Below are 23,881 nucleotides of genomic sequence, written 5' to 3'. Positions count from 1 at the left end.
GAAACCATGGGTCCAGTAGCTCTTAAGAAACTGTTGAATTGCAAGTGTTCTTATAAATAGCTTTATTACAGCCAAGTAATGTCGTCTTACAACATTCTTACATTAGTACATATTATCATCTGTACAGTGGACATATTAGCATCTGTACAGTGCAGATATTAGCATCTGTACAGTGGACATATTATCATCTGTACAGTGTACATATTAGCATCTGTACAGTGTACATGTTAGCATCTGCACAGTGTATGATATATTAGTATCTGTACAGTGTACATGTTAGCATATGTACAGTGCACATGTTAGCATCCGTGTACAGTGTACATCACATGGACTGTACAAGATTACCCACAAAGGATGAGACCAGAAACTCTTTAAATATGACGATTCCAAGGTTAAATTAAGTGCAGTCTTGTAATGGTTTATATAATGATTTGCAAAGAAAGAAACAAGTTTATAGTCGCAGGAAATCAGGAAAATAAGAAAACGAACAGTACAAATTCCGTACAACTGTCCCTGAAGTCTCATCCTTGGTGGGTAACCCTGTAAAAACTAACACAATATAAAGGAAAATGTACATCAACAATAAAAGGTAGATTTTTCTCAGTGTACTATACAGTTTAAGGGTACTAATAGCTAGTTTTCTCAGTGTACTAAAGTTTATGGGTACTTATAGCTAGTTTACTCAGTGTACTACAGTTTAAGGGTACTAATACATAGTTAGTTTTGAGTTTTGGTAAAACGAAAATCAGGGTTCATAATAATACAGTCGAGCTGTGGTAACTGGTACACAGAAAAAAATTTAACAGGAAAACCACCTGAATTCTTTCTATGTTAATTTTCAGTAAGGTTTTTTTTCTTCAAAAATAACTAAAAATCTGAATGTAGTTTTATTCCACATTATTTTGAGAACGACAAGAAAAACAACATCTTATGCAAATATGGCGGGTTATAACTAAACTAGAAAAAATGGTACTTTTAAGGGGTTCTCTGTTTATTCAATCCACTTTTTCTTAGATCGACAATTAAAAGCATAGAAAACTAGTTTTGATGTTGCTAATAAACGGAAAATATCTGCGGTGAAAAATATTAAATTTAAAATACATTTAAACCCTAAATAAGCTATACATTGAAATAATTCATTAAATGTCAGATTCTTCACTTTCTGAAAATGGAATGTTGCAGATATTTAGTTTTTTAATTCAATGATGATATGGAGATCTTTAAAACAGTGCCCGCATATTCATGGCTATTTATTTATTTCGCAAATACTGAGATTTACGTAAAATAGTATAAAACCCATTGAAAAATTGTCAAGACGACATTTGATAAATTCTTTCGATGTAAGACTTTTAGGGTTTAACTATATGCAAAACTTTTAGGTTAAGTTTAATAAAATTGTTTTAATGGTATATTTAAAAAACCTTTAAGATCACTTCAGAAGTTCATGTTTCATAGATCTTTAAGAATTATTGCATTTCAGTTCACATTAAAAAACAACTGTCTAGAATTGCACTCTTTACAAACCCATAAAACCAAGCTGAAAAACGGTAAAAAAATCAATGTATGTACTTGATAGGTGATACATTCTTTAAATATTATAACTATCACGACAGTTTCATTCAATATGGCGCGAACACGTGAATTTATTGCTAACACTGCTACTTCTCCCGCGGTGGTGTCCCTCACGCAAACCACTGCTAACTTTCCTGCGGTGACACACGTGGATTCTGCAGTTCAAGTGTCACCACCGCGGTCAGCTAAAATTTGCTGCCAAATGGGAAACCTCCATCTGAAAAAAGTTAATTTTACAAAAAAGTTATCAAGTGTTACATAAAGAGGTCAAGTCGGTGCAAAAAGTCAGGTAGTCAGTACATACATCACACTTGTATGCGATTCCATTAGCGTCTGATCCAATCAGGGTTCAGACATGTGTTTGGCGTCTTTTCTGAACCAATAGAAATTGCTTGGCGGTATCAATTATCTTTCTGTCTATCTCATTCTCATCATCAAATGATGAATCCTTATATCGGGGCATAAACAGTAAATGGAAATATTTACTTCTACTGAAACTATAGTGTACAGGGTTACCCAGAATGAGACGGTAGATACAACTTTAAACTATTCAAATGTGAAGATTCCTAAATGTAGTCTTTTTGTGGCTTATTTATAATGATTTAGCAGAGTAAGAAAGAATTTTAAAGTTGCAGGGAATCATTAATTAGGAAACACACATTAAAAATTTTTTACATCCGTTCTGGGTAACCCTGTTCATACATTACAATTAAAATCAAATTTGATTAAGCCAGAGCCCGCGATTTAAAAGCTTCGGCTCGAGTCTTAATTCCTTAAACGCAGCTTTAAGACCCAATCTTCGACCCAACTCTGACGACAGCTTGTGTCACGTGATTGACAGCTGCGAGATCTTAGGCTCGACTTAAGGAGTTAGGCCCAATGAAAATAAAACCGACCTTTGTTGGTTTTAGTGGAGAATAAGGCTCAATGTTGGGTCTTATTCTCATCAAAACTCGGAATTCACCAATTCCAACTATGAAAATCCGCCAAATACAACATTAAACCGGTTTTATGAACTAAATTCTGTTGAAAAATAGATGCAACTTAAATTCGAAAGCCCGAGCTGTAAATAAGGCTTCACGACAGCTTAGACCCGAGTCGTATTTTCTTGAATTTTTTAAATCGCCGGCTCAGAACAACCAAGAAATATGATGTGGATTGTGGACACTGGACTCACTGGCCATTTGTGATGGTCGCGCGTCAATAACATTTATAATAAGCTATTTAGACGTTAAGTAAGCATAACACAAATACTGAACTTTTGAAGGTTCAAACATTTCACAGTTCTGTATTTTTTTAAAGTTTGCTTCTATTAAACTGAAAAAAACGTACCAAAGATTGTTTTAAAACAATACTTTTTGCTTCGTTTTTACATGTTTCTTCTTTTATTTGGCAGGATGTAAGCTGAGAAATGTTTAGAATAAACAATTTTAAAACATTTAAGGCTTTTCCGATTTTTGTGAAATCTTTTTACATTTTTCTTCTTTTGTTACATTATTGTCCATCCCTAACAGCAGATACCAGTTCAAAGAAAAAAATCCTGATCCTTGAATCAAAGATTATATGTTCTACCTGGAGGAGGAGGTACATAGCAACCGTTGCAATCTCCAGTTGAGGTTGTACGGGATGCTCGGGACTTGGCCGGACTGGGTATATCTGGGAAACTCTCCCCCAGGCCACCCATGGCGAGGGAGGCGAGGGATTTCTCCCTGGATGCCAGGATATCCTCCTTGTCCTCAGTTAGCTTCCTCACCAAGTTATAGATCATACCGGTACACATTCCTACAATATTATTAAAATTTAGTGAACACTCCCTTTAATACGAAATAATTTAATTTAGCGAACACTCTCTTTAATATAAAATAAAATTTGAATTACGCGAGCACTCCCTTTAATACAAAACACAATTTGAGTTCAGCGAACGTTTCCTACTATATAAAACAAATTTTGAGTTTAGCGAAAACTTCCTACTACGTCCTACTATATAAAACAAAATTTAAGTTTAGCGAATACTTCCTAGTATATTGAACAACATTTTAATTTAGCGAGCACTCCCTTCAATATAAATATAACAAAATTTACAGGAATTGAGTCTTTGCCACAAAATCAAATTTTCGAACACCTTTTTCTTTGCAACCGGATGGTAAATCCTTTAATATTTCTAGCTTAGATTATTTGATCTAACAGAATTAATTCTTTTCAATTTGAAAAGTTGAAGGTCTGACATTGGGTTGCAAAAAAAGGTTGATTAGAAAATCAGAGTTTGTGGCCAAGAATAACTTCATTTAAATCCAATATATTTAGAATTTAGAGGTTTCACTCACATTTATACAAAAATGTTTAATCTTTAATTATTTTTTTAAGTATGCTTTAGAAAATAGTTTATAGCTAAAAAGTCATCGTGCAATTTCAACTTAAGAATTTTGAAGAAAACAGTTTCTGTTCATGATTAATTTCGCGTTTTATATTGAGTAGCACAAAAATAATAAAGTTTTTGTTATTTTTCCAGACAAATATTTGTTGCACCGTTCTTTTGAAAATCAATGATCAAAACTTTTATAGAAAATAAAATTTATTTTAAACTCTGATAAGTTAAATTGTTCCTATTACAAGTTTCAAGGGAAATTTCATTTTTGGATTTTCAGTTTTCATGTTTTCTTACAAATTAGAATAAATAAATAGGCTCAGCATAATATAAAATTACTCATGCTTATTGTTCTGAAATATTATTAAACAATTTTTATTTATGAAAAGCTATGCATTGAAGAATGGATGAGAGGATAAGAAAGAGCATGATTACCATGGCATTATTTATAAAAATAAGGATAAAATTGGTAATAATTATCATGGATAAAGAGGATATAGATGATTACTTTGCATAATAAGGATGAGAATGATTACCATGGAATGCTAAGGATAAGCATGAATAGCATGGCATTATAAGAATACGTTTTATTAAAATGGCATGACAAGGATGAGGATAAAAATAGAGATGATTATCATGCATGAAAATGGTAAGGGTGTGGAAGATTACCATACATGATAAGGATTAGAATTAGAATGATTACCTAGCATGATGAGGATGCCGATGAGAATGATGCCTAGCATGATAAGGATGAGAATGATTACCTAGCATGATGAAGATAAAAATGATGAGGATGAGAATGATTACCTAGCATGATGATGGTGAGGATGAGAATGATTACCTAGCATGACGAAGATGTAAATTATGAGGATGAGAATAATTACCTAGCATGATGAGGATGAGGATGATGAGGATGAGAATGACATGAGTTTCTGAGAAGTCTAGAGGTATAGCTGAACCCTCAACTGAACAATTCTCTTCATCCCAACCAAATTTGCAGTTTCTAGAAGAAAAACGCATTAAAAACCATACATTGACCGGATTTAATGAACTTGAGCCAGGTCTAGAGACGGTTCAACCACGTATCTTGACTCTTTGATTCAGTATTTATCCATGTCAGCATTACAGATAAGTAGTTGAATCGGCGGTAGTTATAGTTCAGAGACCTAGCTCAAATTCATTAAATTCGGCCCCAGCTGTCACAGAATATAGAGAATAGGATAAACGATTAATACTGATCATAATATGCTTGGCTTTTTCTACTATTCTCGAATCATTTAAATTCGCTTTACACTCCTTGATTTGGACAGTGAATGCAAGCTTTTGTTAGTTTCTATTTTCTCAGTACATGGTTTAGAAAGTAAAACGAATGGGAAATCGTTTTAAATGCACTGCCTTACGTTTATGAGAAGATTTGTAAATTTTTCTAGAAAGACAAAACACATCGTCTACAGAAATGTGCATGGGAAAATGTAGTAAAGAACCCTGGGAAAATGTAGTAAAGAACCCTGGGAAAATGTAGTAAAGAACCCTGGGAAAATGTAGTAAAGAACCCTGGGAAAAGTTCTTAAATATTTTAGAGGTTTCGTTTTATTTGGTCAGCCGATCATTCTAGTCCAATTTTTCAAGACAAGCTCTATTCTAAAAAATTCATATTCTCACTCCCCCCCCCCCCCAAGCCTTTTAATTGTTAATAATTAGCAAACCCAATTTTTAAAAAAATAATGATTTGTGTTTACAATACCTGACACTGTTACAGATAAGATCATCGCTGATACACGTCGCGTCGTCGCAGTCATACTCTCCATTTGGACAGGCATCCAGGTCGTCGGTCGCCAGGTCTCTTATTGCTGTAAACACGCCGCTAAACGCAGACGACCTTCCCTTCCCATCCGCGTAGAATCTAGAAAAATTATGGAATTCAGGAATTTAAACTGACCCTTCAAATAATGGGGGCAGTGTCAAACACCCTTTAAACCTTCATTTGATGAATTTCACTTCCTTGCAATAATTTCTAAGTGACATTAGTTTAAATTTTAAAGAAAGTTTAGATCATTTTGACAAAGATTTAGCCTGAATGCAAAATTGGACCCCCTTGCTATGAAATGAACATTATCGAAGAATGCATCAAAGTCCTATTTTCTAATCATTACATATAGTGACCTAAGCCACGTTCCCCTCACATTATTAACATTCTATATCCTCACCCTCACAGCCTGCACCAAATTCCAATCACGTTTTATTTGATCTCTGGTAGTCTTTTAACCCTTTCTCTCTCTCTCTCTCTCTCTGGGTGGTAACACAACCGTCCAGTATTGAGTATAACCCTGAGAACTGAAACCAGGGTTGAATCTAAGATTCTACTTTGCAACCAAGTTTAACAATTCAATTCTAGTTTAACTATGGAAGAGTCAGCAGTAAAGGATTATGACAGAAACAGGTCAGATGCTGGTTTTAGTATTTAAGAATATTTCAATGAAGAAAGTTACCAAGATATCGTCAAGAAGTGAAATTACAAATTTAAAAATAAATGTGTCAAATAAAAGGTCCAAAAAATCATAAAACATGAAATTAAACCATGGAAAATTAAAGAAGTATTTTGAAAATACTCTTTCCACAACTCTATTTTGATCCGTTTAATGTTAATTTATTTATTTTTAGAAATTTTTATTTCAACGTTAATTACAAAATATAGAAATAAACGTACCAAAAAAATGTAGAAAATAATCAAAAATCATAAAATAAAAGTATGCTTTGTTTTTTAAAGTTTAAAAAATAATCTGACTACCTGATATATAGAACATCACTCTTACTAGTGACTGGCTCAGCTACTGATCCACAGAATGTTTTCTGTCTGTGCTCTTCATCAGTTTTACCGTCAAATATTTGAATAAAGTTGAAATTACAATCATTAGGTTCCCGGAGCTCATAGTTCGTGAACTAAACAAATTACAATGAGACCTGCAGTACACAAAAGAATAGGTACACGACTTTTAGGCTCAAGTTATGATTTAAAATAGTCCAATGAACATGAAACACAGTGATTGTGCAGTGTAAACAGACCCATGTTTCACTTAATGAGTTTATTTTTAAGCTACTGATAAAACTTAAATAAAGTTCTTAGGGAATCAATTTTCCTGGTGATATTATTTCAAAATATTAGGAAGGCACAGAGCGTGCTGAATATTAGTGAGGTGTGTGCATGTTCATAATTGGGAACTGTAAACTGCACAGTTACAAATTACGCACAAAACATTTCTTAATATTAGTATGTTGAAGGGTTCAGTTATACATTCGCAAACTATGAAATAATTAAACAAGATAACGTCTCAAATTGGGACTCATCAGTTTTCAAGTTATTACAAGAATAGAGTTATGGAGTTTTAGTGAATTATATTTAAGTGGTTTAAGCGATTAAAATGAATAAATGGGGAAAACTTAGAAGAAATAAATATATATATTTTATATCTGAAAAGTTTTGGTTCCGCAAAATACAAGGAAGGGTTAGAGTGTTGCAGTTTATAGGAGATATTTACTAAAATTAACTCTAGTCAATGCTTGAGTTTCCCGCGACAGTTTTACATGTGCATTACTAGACAAGACGCTGCCCTATGATTGGATGGACATTTTAAGCAGTAGAGATAAATAAGCTTCAAATAAGTAGTAATAGACAATAATTTAAATTGTTTTCATAAACTATTAAGCAGTAGAGATAAATAAGTAGTAATGAACAATAATTTAAATTGTTTTCATAAACTTTTCAGGTTTTTAGACTTCTTAAAGGTGCCAAAACAATCTAAGAAGTTTAACAAAGGAATTGAGTTTATAATCCCATTATCGGGTTGCAAAGACAAAGGAGCTAGAAAATAAGAGTTTGTGGCAAAAACTCAGATCCTTTGAAAATTGTTTTTTTTTAATTGTCCTTTCCTACACTTTTTTAGAAGATATATGCAAAAACCAAACCAAAAACTATCGTTTTTTCCAAATATTTTCTCTCAGGATAAAAATTTTGAATGTTTACAGCATAAAGCAAACTTTTACTGAAAAACATTTTTAAATAATGGAACCTTCACAAGTTTACAGTATTTGTGTTTTGCCTTCTAAAAATCTAGCCCTCAAAAGTTGTAAAAAAAGGCCCATCATCACTATAAATAAAAAACTGATTAAAAAAGGGAATCGAGTCTTTGCCACAAACTTTAATTGAACAACTCAATGGTGTAAACCTTAATTACTTCAATTTTTATAATTATGTTAGAATAAGAGTAGTTTGAAATATCAAAGGTAATTACACTTTTAGGGTGCATAAAGAAATAGGAATTAGAAAATTTGGGTTTGTTCCTTAAAATACCCTCAACAAAGCTTTCGGTGTGTACTGCAGTAATTTGCAGTACACTGACCGAAGAAATAGCAGGTTTCAATGGAGAGTGAATAAGCAAACCTGAATATAAATAACTTTATTCTGTTGAGCTCTGATGATCCAGGTACAGTCTAGAGGTACAGAATATTTACTCGCAAAATCCCTCTGCTCCTGCGATATGTTGGCTGTACCTAAAATAGAAAACTTTTTAGAAAAGTTTTTTGTTAAAAGTTTTAATTCTGGAACACTTTAAAGTTGCCCTACTGAAGGTGGGGAAATAAATTACTTTATCATACTTTATCTTTAACTTTATCATTCGGAAAATGTTATTTGCTTTACAGTGAAAACTATCCTCTTATTCACGCAGCCATAATCATTATGAAAAGAAATAAAAGTCGTCTTTTTTCAAAATTTTAATCATAAATAAAGCTCAAGATTTAGTAATTTATGATGGGTTATCAGTGATGATATATTTAATCATTTTCAGGACACCATTTTAGTTAGAACAGTTTGTTTCCTTTTTTTTAATTGTCATGACTGTACATAAAGGATGCGATTTCGGAGACGACGGTGCGGAATTTAAACTGTCTTTTTTCTTCTATTCATGTTTCCCTGCAACTGTAAACTTATTCCGTTCTTTGCAATTTCGTACTTATCCATTAAACGACAATAGATATTCAGGGCAGTGACTTAATTTAGCCTTGAAATTATTTAGTTTAAAGAGTTTCAGGTCGTCTTTTCAGTCTCATCCTTTGTGGGTAACCCTGTATGAAAAGTGTCCTACCTATAAAGTCCTGAGAGCCTCCGACTTCAAACTCGCATTTAGGAATAAATGGTAAAGTCTCCAATGGGTTCGGAATATAGGTGTACACTGCCTATAGTAAAATCATAATTTTCAGGAATCATACTTTAAAGGAATAAAAATTTTAAATGAAATCATAATTTATAGAAAACATAATATAAATGACCTGAGCCCAAAATGTAAGACAGCATGTATTGTCATAAAGACCGGTATCGGAACTCGGGTTTCGTAAAATTTGTAATGCATAGATTAACAACAATAAATCTAACTGTAGTCTTTTCAAGATTTAGGGGTTTTTCGTTAGGGCTTTGAGGCAAAAGCCCAAAGAAGTTACAAACGAAAACCCCCTAAATCTTGATGAGACGACATCAAGTGTTCTATCTGTATTGTTATAAATCTATGTTGTAATGATATCATGGTTGTTGTTAAAGGTATCGTCTAACAGAATCGAAAATTTAAGTTATTATCATTAAAAGACTACCCCGAGTTTCTTTTTTAAATATATATATTTGTGTAGGTTTTGATTAAAGAAATAGAAAAAAAGAGAAGAAATCAAAAATATTAAACAATATAATATTTGTATCTACAAAGTCGCTTTACTCAATCCATAAATTTGCTAAGGCGACTTTTCATAAACAATTCATGAAACCAGATTATATGAATAGCGAGAACTAGTTAAACCACATACAGCTGGTTCAACCAGGTCTCTTGTATACGCCGCGTCAAGCAGAAGAGAAAATGTTTCTATTTCATTTTTGAATTAAGAATTATATTCTGTCACTCTTTCCAACTCCGGAGTTTCATAGAAAGAGTAACAAGCTATTTCTCTAATCAACCATATCCGAGTTACTGTAAGGCTCTTCCCTTATGATTTTAACCGTAAAGTTTAGATAGGGGAGTTTGAGGCATGTTAGATAACAATAATGCATGGTTCAACTTTTTAAAACCCGACTCATTTTTCTAAAATTCTAAATCTATATATTAATTGTTCAAATGGAAAAGCTGGAACATTTAAAAAATGCAAAAACAGTAAGTCAAAAATGTAAATAAAAAAACAATAAAACATAAAGAACATGGGCCCTCGACTTTTTACGCACTATAATATTCATATTTATCTCAAGTTTAAAAATTCTAGAAATTTTTGCGGGAATTTTTTCATTTCATAATTCTGAAAGAATTTGCACAAAACATGCTGCATATCTTTGTAGTATCAAACAACTGCATCACATATATTGCGAAAAATTTGCACAGGAAAAGTAAATAAAAATCTCAGTTCATTCATTGCATTGCAAATTTTTTCAAGGGAGGATTCAAATATTTTTGCTACTTTTCGCAAGCATTAGGATATGAGAGCTTTTAAAAATTATCGAATATTTTTATTTTTTTTTTGGTTGCTGAAAGTGTCATTTTTTTATTGGGCCTAGGCCTTTAATATTTTTAAACTTAGATTATTTGATCTAGCAGAATTTAAAGCTTCAAATATCTAAGGTTGAAAACATTGGGTTGTTCAGATATATCTAATTTTTTATTATTTCAGTAAAAAAAATGTCTGCTATTACAAAAATCAAAGGATGCAATTGTGAATTTAAATCTTTCATATCGCTCTTTATTGAATGATTAGTTTGTTGTGTTTGGGTGGGTTGGTATGTTTGGGTGGGTTGGTAGTTTTCTAAACTTGACTAAGGCTAAAATTTCCTCTCTTTGAATTTCTTTGAATGGAAAAAATGGTCGCATTAATCTATGTTTCGTTACAAACCGAATACTGGATTAGTACATGAATATTTAAAAATATGTCTGCACTGCATAAACTGGTTTTAGGACTCGGCCCGGATTAGACGAGATTATACTCTATTATCAGGGGAATTGTTAATTGTTAAAAGAGAAAACCGGGTCTCCGAGGCGATTAGAACTTTTTTATGAGAAAACTGACATATTGCAGGTAAACAATCAAACCTTTAGTTCTTGGTCAACAGGGAATCAGCTTAATTCTTTAATCAACAAAATATATGGATAAGTGGTTTCTAAAGGGGTTGAGAAGTATTCAACAGTTTCGACCTCAGATTGGAATTTTCCAAAGTGGAAAAAATCTTCCATCCAAGACGCATCCTGAATTTCCGCATTTTATACGATGACATTTGACAATATCTCAACATTATGCATAAACAAGAATCAAGAACTGCATATATTTGGATAAATATATGAAATATTTTATACGATGACATTTGACAATATCTCAACATTATGCATAAACATGAATCAAGAGCTGCATATATTTGGATAAATATATGAAATATTTTGAGTTCTACATATCTAGTGAAAGCACTGAATTTGAATCTTGAAGTTGAATAAGTATATAAAGGGTGTCCTCAAAAAACGATCTCTAGGTACTATAAGGGCTCTCGTGGTAGTTCGGAAATTTTACATAGATTTTGAAAATGTCCAAAAATGTGAACATCTCACAAACATGAGAGAACTTTAGTACCTAAAAGATATTTTTTATTGTGACACCCTGTATGTAGAAATATAATACTTCACAATTCACAAATATATTCTTAAACTAGAATTCATATGCAGGCAAAAGATTAAATCAAAAAGTTTAAAATAAACATTATGAGTAAAATAAGGTTTACCGCTGTATAGCGTGAGGTCAAAACTTTTGAATTGTGAATCCTGGGATTAAGTAGATATCCGCATCTTTGGTCGTCGTAAGGATTAAAATCAATTTCTCTTGGATATCCTGTCATCGGAACCCAGCAGGGATAACTAATATAATTGAAGGATCAAGATAAAATATGTCTCAATGGATATGGAGATCAAACTATGTAAATTAGTGCGCGCTATTTCACTCCGTGTGAAACTATTTCATCGAAATACTTTATGCAACAGCACTAAATTATACAGTAGTAAATTAGAAGTAACATCTCTCTGTAAAAGAAAAAGAATTGTTTTTTATACTATGAGAAATACATTTCCAATTAAAGCGTTTTAGGGCTTAATTTGCTTAATTTGCTTAACAGAAGAAACGCCCCCCCCCCCCCCAATTGTGATAGGGTTAATACATAATACACTTCATATATTTTGTAGATTTGTTTTCTGGCTTACGTTATGAGCGATTTGGTTTAAACAAAAAACCAATAATCTGAATGAGGTTAAAATTAAAAAAAAAATCTCGACTTTTTAAAATGTATAAAAGAAAACTTAGAACATATGCAATGTGGATTTGAGCCCCATAGCTAATTTCACACCTCTGAAAGAATTTATTTCTGCACCACAATGTTTTGTTTTTTTAATTGTTGAATAAAAGAATGATAAAACAATGAATTTAATCGTACTCGCGATTTACTTTAGTTTACAGTTTGGAAAAAGAAAAATATTTTATTCATAATTTCAAAATGGAACTAAAATTTTAAAATTAACGTCTGTCAAAATGGGATACCAATATTATCTTATTTCCCCTTTTCTTCTTTTTCATGGAATATTCCAACTTCACCTTCANACTGTTTGCTTGTGATTGCGAACAATTCTAAAAGATATTTGAAGTTTTGAAGCCTGGAACCCTGGAACCCCTGCACAGTGATTTATTTATGATTTGCCTTGAAGCCAGAGTATTCAATAGTTCCATCAGACACAAATCTGAAATTCAAATATTAGTTTTCAATTCTTGATTTTATAATAACGATCATTGCATATTTCTTTTGTCTACAAGGGATTGGAATGCATAGATCTACAAAAGATCAGCTAAAAAGAAGATACATCGCCCAGAGTATAAATTCACTGTTCTTTAAAAAAAAATAAAATCCAAAAATAATTGTTAAAGAAATAAGAACGATCATTATTATTATCATTTAACTATTATCATTATATACATTATTTTTATTAAAATTATTATTATTATTATTATCATTATTTTTTATTATTACTATTATTATCATTGTTATTTAGTATTTTCATTATTGTTTTCAAATTATCTATTACCTGAGCCAAAGTGAGCGTCCACTGCTTGTAATAACCGGGGGAAATAGATTCCCACAATATTTTCCAATGAGGGGGGAGTATCCCTGTTCTCCGTCCCGTATCTAAACAGATAAAGATAGAAAACACTAAGATATAAACTATTACTTTCGACGAAATTTAACCGTAAAATAATTATCCTAGACATTTGAATGACCCTTTCAGTATTTGCACCTATCCCATCTACCCTTATTTGTCTTTATCTGTCCCTATCTGCCTCTACTATGTCCCTATCTCCTCTACTATGTCCCTATCTGCCTCTACAGTCTCTTTATATATCCCTATCTATATCTACCATGTCCCTATCTGTCCCTGTTTGTCTCTACTATGTATCTACATGTCCCTATATGTCCCTATCTATCGATATCTGTCCTGTCAAATAACCCATCCTTCCATATCTTTCCTTACATGTCCTCGTCTGTTTTCCCTATCTCTATCTATCTTTCTCTGCAACTGTCCCTATCTCTCTATATATTTCCCTGTCCCTATCTCTCTATATGTTTCCCTGTCCCTATCTCTCTATATATGTCCCTGTCCCTATCTCTCTATATATTTCCCTGTCCCTATCTCTTTATGTATGTCCATACCTATCCCTGTCTCTCTATATATGTCCCTGTCCCTATCTCTCTATATATGTCCCTACAAATCCTTGTATCTTTTCCTGTCTCTATATCTGTCTGTCCCTGCAAGTACACATATCCCATCTGTCCCCCTACTTATCCACATCTGTCGCTAAACCTGTCCATTTCTGTCGCTGCACCTTCCCTTTCTGTTGCTTCATATCCCTAAAAGTCCCTAAACTTGTCCCTATCTGTCCCTTGTACCTAAGCATATCTGATGAAGGGTCCTGAAGAATGAGAAATGATGTTGGGGTTTGTAAAAGCATGAGAGAAAAAATTGTTTAAATTCTTCCTCCCATAATACAAAACTACATATACTAGAAAGGCATTTTACTAAACTATGTTAGCAAGTAGGTCAAGATTCAAATCTTAAATATTTTGCCGGATATTTTAAAAGATTGACAAAAAAGTAGAACACATTTCTTCTTCGAGACTTTTTTGTCCGGACAATTTTTTGGCAAGAATTCGCTGAGAACAGTTTGTGTACTGTGTAGTTGCTTACTTTTCTTAAAATTAGCTCGTAGAGGGAATAATTTCTTTTTCAAATTGCGAATCCAAGATCCGGTTCCTTTCTTCTATTTGATAGATGTGTTGTGAATTTCTGGATCAAGCATTGATCTTCATCTTATCAATTTAATTCCTCTTCGATATCTGGTGGTGGTCATACCCTCCCGGATAACTTTTATAGAGGGATCAAGCATTTACCCTCAAATTCAAAATTGCTAATTTGGATATCAAGATCAAGCATTTAATTATAAAACGTACTATAACGATATTCCACACAAAAGGTACAACCTCAAGACAGATTTAGTTCTAAGATGTTCACAGAATGGATACCAGGATTTCAGAATCTGCACAGATCTGACTTTTTCTGAAAGATTCGAAAGTTTTGAAAAATTTGCTTTCCTGAAAAATTGCACCGCTTAGCGGCGTGCAAAGTAGAATCTTGACATTTGGATATTTTATAAAAATTTAGAAATCACACTTCTCGCCCCAACTTAAAGAGAACGACCGTCCGTCTCGATTGAAAGGAAATACAAAATGTCCAAGTTCCACTATTAAAGGGAATGTAGACATAATTTCAAGTCACCCTCCATTTTTAGAGAGGTATGATTGATTTAAAACAGTCCCATTAAAGCTTTGTCTATTCAACTTTCAAGCATTAATAACATATCCATGTTTGTAATTTTAAAAACTAAGAATTTTGTAGTTTCTCTGCAAAAGTGACTTGCACATATATGCTGCAGGAAACAATGTACGAATTATTCGAATTAAGCACTTTTTGTTATCTTTCAAATTATTTATCAAAAATAATTTTCAAGGTTATCGCGCATCCTCCTTTTTAATGGAGGGTCGCTTGAAATTGAAAAGTCAGTCATGACTTTAATAATTGTAAATTTTGTTTAGGCTTACATTCATGCCTTGGATAATACTATTAGATACAAACAATTTATACTGTGTAGTTTTATTTAACTATTATTACTTTGCTTTGGGCACTCATATCATACAAATGTGTATATTCTCAACTTCAAAGGATTATTTTTACTATCTATCTATCTAGCTTTCTCTCTATCTTTCTATCTATCTATCTATCTATCTATCTATCTTTCTATCTATCTATCTATCTGTCTTCTATCTATCTCTTTATCTATCTATCTATCTTCTATCTATCTCTTTATCTATCTATCTTCTATCTATCTATTTATCTATTTATCTATCTTTCTATATATCTATTTATCCATCTATCTATCTATCTATATATCTATCAATCTATCTATAAATCTATATATTATAAAAAATGTATTGCATCGCCGAAATATTTGAAAGCACTCGAAAGGAATTCCTCAAGAACAACGGATAATGTGACTTATTACATTATCGATTTGGAATTAATTTTGGACTGATGAAAAGCATTTGATTTCATTATTTTTGTTTTTGTTGGGAATGTTTCTTAAAGGAACTGTCAATGTAATTTATTTAAGATCTACATCCCAGATTCCCTGAAACTTTGGTCTAAAATTGCAGATCTATTTAGCGGCAGAGGCAAAAAAGGAAATTGACAGAATATACATCTTTCCAAAAAAGAAAAACAACTATAGCTTCTTGACAGATAAAGGTTTAAATTGTACAGATATAATAAGGTCATGTAACTCTAATCATATGCTTTTTTGGTTTTACTGTCTTTTTAAAATGTAGATATCCGCAATTTTTTGTCAGAAAAATTCGTAAATCTAAATGTTAACTAATATAGAAATATATCATCCTGTAAAAGATGAAGAAAAAATGGCAAAATAGATTTAAACACATTTAAAGACATTTTCCGATATATTATTATTGTTGTTGTTATGAAGTTTTATACCCTTGGTTTGGTCTAGAGTAGAGTTTGTATAGATGATAAATGAGAGTATATTCTCCTGTATCCCAATAATAAACTATCCAACCAACCATCTTTATTCATTCACTTATTTATTTTGGGGTAATTTATTTTAAAAATGGTCTTTTAAACAATTTCCATTCTATTTGTTCCTCCTGTAAAGTAAAAGTAAAGAAAGGGCTAAAAAGGAAATGAGAATTAATGATTGTAAGATAGTACATCAACGCCAATATTGTCTAGTCTTTAATATACTGCATAATGCCTTTACTCGGTCTTGTAGCAATTAATGCTTTTCTATATAGATATTTATGTTGTATTTATATATGCTATATGTAATATTATATATATATAGTTCACTTTTTTAAACTTCACATTTTATCAAAAAAGAATTATATTAAACATAATGTTTCACGCCTGATGACGATTCTCAGTGGTCAAAATTCTTTGAACAACTATATATATATATATATATATATTTGTATTGTTAAAAAATGAAAAATTGCGAAAGCAACTGCGGAACGCGATCCCAGGACTTTATAAATCCAATCTTAGAACAATTTGCTATAGCTAGGTGCAAATATCGATTTAAAAACAATCGTTCCCTAACAGGAATCAAGTTCTGGCCACAAACTCTGATTGTATAATCCCTGAAAACTGTTCAACCCGAAATCGTAGACTTGTGATATTTCAAACTGTAAATTCTGGTAGATCTAATAGGGTAAATTTGAATTATTTCATTTAAAACAGTTTTTTGAACCCGAATTACATTAAAACATTAAAGAGACTGTAGGTGTAATTTCAAGATACCCTCATTGCATTCTTATAAAAAGCGATGGAGAAATCATCAGAATTAAACACTTTTTAAGTCTTCCACATTTTGATCAAAACAAGGTTTTAAGGGTTCTGTTGTGAATCGGGCAATGCCATCTCTGCATGTAGGGTCATATGAAATTCAACTTAAAGTCCTTTTAATATCAAAAGTATTATTTTTGAAGTTGAAGGAAAGCATGAAAACATTAAAAAATTACCTCCAAGTAATCATAATCACATTTCATCTCGTTGGAAGGTGGTTCTATGTGGAACGAATCTCTACAGAAAAATGCATTGTTGAGTTTTTATCTTTTAATTCAGAGTTTTTAAATCCAAAGATGCAATTATTATATTCCAGAATGTATTATTTGGTAGTCAATGCAATGTTTAGAAAAGTTTAACAATATAATAATCCAAAAAGATATCTTATAACAATTATCTAAGCAGCACTGATTGTTAATTGATATCTTAGTTTTATTTCTGAAAATTTACAGATTACATATTGATATACCATCGCTAGGCAGTTTAAAGGCACTCTAGTATAATTTAAGTAAAAATATAAAGCTTTTGGGATCACTCCCTTTAATTAAATTAACTAATTAATGCAAATATCTTTAAATGTTTTTGGAGACAATTCCTTTAATCAAATTAGTTAATTAATGCGAATATCTTTTAATGGTTTTGGGAACAATCCCTTTAATTATATTAACTAATTAATTAATGCGAATAGTTCCTGAAGTCCACTTTAACAAAGTATCCATAATCAGCATTCAGAGTTCTGGAGATGCAGCACAACACTCAACAATAAGAACAACAACAACAACAGCATCAGCAACAACAATCAACAGTTACAACACTCAACAATAAGAACAACAACATCAACAGCATCAAAAACAACAATCAACAGTTACAACACTCAACAATAAGAACAACAACAACAACAGCATCAGCAACAACAATCAACAGTTACAACACTCAACAATAAGAACAACAACAACCAACAACAATCAACAGTTACAACACTCAACAATAAGAACAACAACAACAACAGCATCAGCAACAACAATCAACAGTTACAACATCCAACAATAAGAACAACAACAACAGCAGCATCAGCAACAACAACAATCAACCGTTACAACACAAAAAATAGTACAGAAAACTACATCTAGCTTTGTAGCAACAATAACAACAACAACGATAATTAGACAAGGCCGAAAAATTACATATTTGATTAAAAGTTCTGACTCAAAAATTATTTGCTAACTCCATCCCCGAAATTCAAAAAAATTTCACAACAGGAAAACAATTTCCCATAAATTCTTTGAAAATTATTGAAAACACTGAAAAGATTGGAGAACTTGGAATGGATTGAGGAAAGGCAATACCATGGTTGAGAATTTATTGACATCTTTCTAAGGAGTTCCAATTCATTAAATGTAAAATCAATTTCTGTCACAGAAACCCGGCACAAATCTAAAATCTCTTCACAAATAAATTGAACATTATCAAAAATAAATTATTGCTCAAATACCAAAATCTATCGGCTTGATGATTTTTTACACTTGATACAAGCATGGATTTGAGTGTAGTGCGTATATCCCTGAAGCATTTTATCCCGGACGGATAGTTTCTAGGATATCCTGGAGAGAAAAACTCCAAACCCTGCGGGTTCCCGTAAGTGAAATTCTACGGAGCAAGACAATAAAACCTGGACCCAGAGTCAACATATAAAACCAAAGATAACTCAATCGTCTTGCGAATTAAAAAATAACTTAAAAAGATTCAAAAAAAAAACTTAATATTGTATTTAAGTATGCATGTGTAATGTATATATATGGGTAATATGTAAACAATATTAAAGTCTCAGGAGAAGAAGTGTACTGCAATGTATAGGTAAAAAGTAAAACAAAAAGACTTATCAAGAGAGAAGTGTACTGCAATGAATAGGTAAAAAGTAAACAAAAAGTGTAAACAAGTCTCCGTCTAAACTCGCAATTTTGAGTAAAACTGTTGATTAGTGTGTTTTTCTTTCATCATGTTGAGTTGATCAACTATTCGATCTCTACCGTGACACATAATTAAAAGTAAACAATAATTTGCTTCAACTAAATCTACGTAAAAAACGTTAAAATTGTGTTATTTTAACTTACACAAATGTTGCTTTCTTACGGTAATGTGTTTGATTGTCTCCTTGCAGTATTCTTCTTGAAGCATAGGATCCATCTCCTAGTTCCATAGTTTACATATTCATCTCATACACTAACTTTAGCAGGGACTACCCAGGGACCATTACAGGGATTACTGGAGATTATAGAGAGAGAGAGGGGTGGCAGCTACTTAAAATTGAGGAGGGGAGGGGAGATCTACTTACTAAGAGGAGGGAAGGGCAGATCTACAGGCCAGAAGGAGGGTAGGAGGGAAGATCTGCAGACTAAGAGGAGGGGAGGGCAGATCTACAAACTAGGAGGGAAGGGCAGATCTGCAGACTAAGAGGAGGGAGGGGCAGATCTACAGACCAGAAGGAGGGTAGCAGGGAAGATCTGCATACTAAGAGGAGGGAAGGGCAGATCTACAAACTAGGAGGAGGGAAGGGTAGATCTACAAACTAAGAGGAGGGAAGGGCAGATCTACAGACTAGGAGGAGGGAGGGGGCAGATCTACAGACTAAGAGGAGAGAGAGGCAGATCTACAAACCAGGAGGAGGGAAGGGCAGATCTACAGACTAGGAGGAGGGAGGGGCAGATCTACAGACTAAGAGGAGGGAAGGGCAGATCTACAAACTAGGAGGAGGGAAGGGTATATCTACAAACCAGGAGGAGGGAAGGGCAGATCTACAAACCAGGAGGAGGGGAGAAGGTAAGATCTGAAGGAGGAGTGGAGGAGTGCAGAAGTGGATGAGGGGAGGAGGGTAGGCAGACCTGTAGAGTATGAGGGGGGGGGGTCCACAGAGGCATTTCAAGCATAAATTCACTGTTGACTGTTGATTATATTTATCTCGTGTTAAGGAATATTTCAAGATATATATTATATATAAAGTGTTGAATAAATGATAAAAAGATTTAGTTTATTGCAGTTTGATCCCTTTCCTCGGTCCTGTACTAGGTATTCGGTGAAACATTTGATACTTTTTATATTTTTTATACTTTTTATACTTAAGGACCAAGATTACAAATACAAAATATAAATCTCATCTCCCTTTGCGTCTGTTAGCTGTATCAACCAGAAAACTAAAATCTGTAGATTTTTGCGTAAAAATAAATCAGGATTATGCCAACTGCTCCTTTAAAGCTTAAGGTTTACCTTTTTTAAAACTTTCTTTTACACCCCCCCCCCGCTTTGTTTATATTTATATGATCCTGAATGAAAAAGAAATAAAAACATTTCAAATTAAATGATTCAATAATATTTACTTATTATTGCGACTCAATGACTTGCGTTAAAAAAAGATTAAAGTTTGAAAGATTGAATTGAAATTAGATAAAAAAGTTGAAACACAGCGGATATTAAAATGCAAGGGAAAAAAAGAATTGAACAATGTAATATTATACAGCAGTGCAGTGGAATAAAAAATGTAATATTATACAGCAGTACAGTGCATAAAAAATGTAATATTATACAGCAGTACAGTGGAAAAAAATGTAATATTATACAGCAGTACAGTGGAATAAAAAATGTAATATTATACAGCAGTACAGTGGAATGAATAAAAAATGTAATATTATGCAGCAGTACAGTGGATTAAAAAATTTAATACTATACAGCAGTACCGTGGATTAAAAAATGTAATACTATACAGCAGTACAGTGGATTAAAAAATGTAATATCATACAGTTGTACAGTGAAATACAAAATGTAATATTATACAGCAGTACAGTGGAATGAATAAAAAATGTAATATTATACAGCAGTACAGTGGAATGAATAAAAAATGTAATATTATGCAGCAGTACAGTGGATTAAAAAATGTAATATTATGCAGCAGTACAGTGGATTAAAAAATGTAATACTATACAGCAGTACAGTGGATTAAAAAATGTAATATCATACAGCTGTACAGTGAAATACTAAATGTAATATTATACAGCAGTACAGTGGAATACAAAATGTAATATTATACAGCAGTACAGTGGAATAAAAAATGTAATATTATACAGCTGTACAGTGAAATAAAAAATGATATTCTATACAGCAGTACAGTGGATAAAAAATGTAATATTATACAGCAGTACAGTGGATTAGAAAATGTAAGATTATACAGCAGTACAGTGGATTAAAAAATGTAATATTATACAACAGTACAGTGGATTAAAAAATGTAATATTATACAGCAGTGCAGTGGATTAAAAAATGTAATATTATACAGCAGTACAGTGGATTATAAAATGTAATATTATACAGCAGTACAGTGGAATAAAAAATGTAATACTATACAGAAGTACAGTTGATTAAAAAATGTAATATTATACAACAGTACAGTGGAATAAAATGTAATATTATACAGCAGCACAGTGGAATAAAAAATGTAATATTATGCAGCAGTACAGTGGAATAAAAAATGTAATATTGTACAGCAGTAAAGTGGAATAAAAAATGTAATATTATACAGCAGTACAGTGGAATAAAAAATGTAATATTATACAGCAGTACAGTGGAATAAAATGTAATATTATACAGCAGTACAATGGAATAAAAAATGTAATATTATACAGCAGTACAGTGGAATAAAAAATGTAATACTATACAGCAGTACAGTGGAATAAAAAATGTAATACTATACAGCAGCACAGTGGAATAAAAAATTTAATATTATACAGCAGTACAATGGAATAAAAAACATAATATTATACAGCAGTACAGTGCAATAAAAAATGTAATATTATACAGCAGTACAGTGGAATAAAAAATGTAATACTATACAGCAGTACAGTGGATTAAAAAAGGTAATCCTGAATGTGCTATCAAAAATAATTGGGTCCCAACAATTTAGTTTCCAGTAACTTTCTACTTTTTGACATCTCTATCTATTCCCTGGTATTCTTTAATACCAGAGCTAAATATCTAAGATTAGGAAGAAAAAGGGAGAGAAATATGTTTCCTTGTATGTCGGAGCATTAGCTCCTGCAGTCTCTAGTCCTACCAGGATATAAGCTAAACTTAGAATCTGCATTCTAGTCCGTCGCCGCATTTTATCCGTCCTAGAATAACGTCCTAGTAGGTCTTTCTTCGTCCTGGAGCTGGACTGTTTATCACGTCCTAGCAAGGATATATCGCCTCAGAAAATATTAACCGGCATTAAGCAAAGTACACGTTTATAAACACTTTAACATAACTTTAATATTCACTTATTTAAAGGTTTAGAATTTCAAAGATCTCTCTCATTGTCTTTAAACTGCTTTTAATCAATCACTTGATTTTCAAGAGTTAAAATGCTCTTTCCATGTTTTTCATGTTTTCATTTTTCTGAAAATAAAGATAAGATTTCGAATGATGAATAAGATAAAGTATGATAAAATAAGGATGAGGAATAAGATTTCAAATGATGAATAAGATAAAGTATGATAAAATAAGGATGAGGAATTTAGAAAAATGAATAAGGATGATGAAGAAGTTTTAGAATGATAAATAAGATTTAGGATGATAAGTAGGATTTAGAATAATAAAAAGATTTAGGAAGATGAATAAGATTTAGAATGATGAATAAGATTTAGAATGTTGAATAGGATTTAGGATGATAAATAAGATTTAGAATGATGAATAAGATTTAGAATGATGAATAAGATTTAGAATAATGAATAAGATTTAGGATGATGAATAAGATTTAGAATGATGAATAAGATTTAGAATAATGAATAAGATTTAGAATGAATAAGATTTAGGATGATGAATAAGATTTAGAATGATGAATAAGATTTAGAATGATGAATTAGATTTAGGATGATGAATTAAATTAAGAATGATGAATACGATTTATAATGATGAATAAGATTTAGAATGATGAATACGATTTATAATGATGAATAAGATCTAGGCTAATGAATAAGATTTAGGATGATGAATAAGATTTAGGATGATGAATAAGATTTAGGAAAATTTGTAAGAATTATGATAGAGAAAAAGGTTTAGGATAGAGAATAAGATTTCTGATGATAAATAAGCATATGCATTAGACTGAATCTTACGATAAAAGAAACTCAGATTTTGTTACAGATTAAAATTGACTAATCCCTTTGCAAACTAATGATGTAATATTTGTAAGGTAGACTATTAGATCTGCAACAGAATTCTCAGTATGAAATAAAAAGGTCTACGGCATCAGGTTGCAAAGATAAAGGGATGAGAAAGTCAAAGATTGTTGCAAAAACACAGTTCCTTTAAATTGGATAATTGAAAATGCATGTTTAGTTTAAAATTAGTTTTGAAAACATTAAGCCTAAGAAAATCACGTGTTGGAATAAGGATACTTTTAAGATGAGGATAAAGATTATCTCAAAACGAGGATAATGTCGAGGATGAACCTCTGGAAAGAGGATACAAGGAAACGAGGATACGAGGATCGTGTGCAAGCCTGAAATAACTGTGTGCTGAGTGTGTACACTGCTAATACTGAGGCTGACCGGAGGAGTAACAGAGGCCACAGCTGCTACCTGTTCATACCTTATCTAACTAATTATTTATTTATCTATCTATCTATTTATTTTTCTATCTATCTATCTATCTAACTAATTATTTTCATATCTATTATTTTATCTTTCTACCTATCTATCTAATTATTTGTCTATCACTCATCTATCTATCGAGCTTTACACCTATCTATCTATCCCTCTTTTTATACCTATCTATCTAATTACCAATCTATATAATTATCTCTCTTCCTTTATTCCTATCTTGGTGTCAAACTTTAACCATTGCTTCAAAAAACTGGGGAACAAAAACTTCAATTTAAGAATTACAGATATATTTATGGACA

The 23,881-nt window shown here is 31.9% G+C and overlaps 1 protein-coding gene across 1 annotated transcript; it reads right to left on the bottom strand.

The window, feature by feature from the left end:
* Positions 1–45: 45 nt before the first annotated feature.
* LOC111714495 (neuropilin and tolloid-like protein 1) lies at positions 46–22,370 on the bottom strand. Its single transcript, XM_023489618.1, has 14 exons — positions 22,010–22,370; positions 19,105–19,140; positions 18,515–18,600; positions 17,645–17,689; positions 17,130–17,190; positions 13,072–13,172; positions 12,690–12,729; positions 9,079–9,169; positions 8,376–8,485; positions 6,726–6,877; positions 5,682–5,840; positions 4,822–4,940; positions 3,145–3,354; positions 46–1,789 (listed from the first exon to the last, which is right to left on the bottom strand). Exons 1-14 carry the CDS (start codon positions 22,097–22,099, stop codon positions 1,758–1,760), a joined length of 1,332 nt encoding a protein of 443 aa, XP_023345386.1. The 5' UTR covers positions 22,100–22,370; the 3' UTR covers positions 46–1,757.
* Positions 22,371–23,881: the final 1,511 nt, after the last annotated feature.

The sequence above is a fragment of the Eurytemora carolleeae genome, unplaced genomic scaffold (genome assembly GCF_000591075.1).
Source record: "Eurytemora carolleeae unplaced genomic scaffold, Eaff_2.0 scaffold825, whole genome shotgun sequence".
Classification (NCBI taxonomy): domain Eukaryota; kingdom Metazoa; phylum Arthropoda; class Copepoda; order Calanoida; family Temoridae; genus Eurytemora; species Eurytemora carolleeae.
Note: the sequence above shows the minus strand (reverse complement) of the source record. Positions and strands in the feature narration are given on the sequence as shown.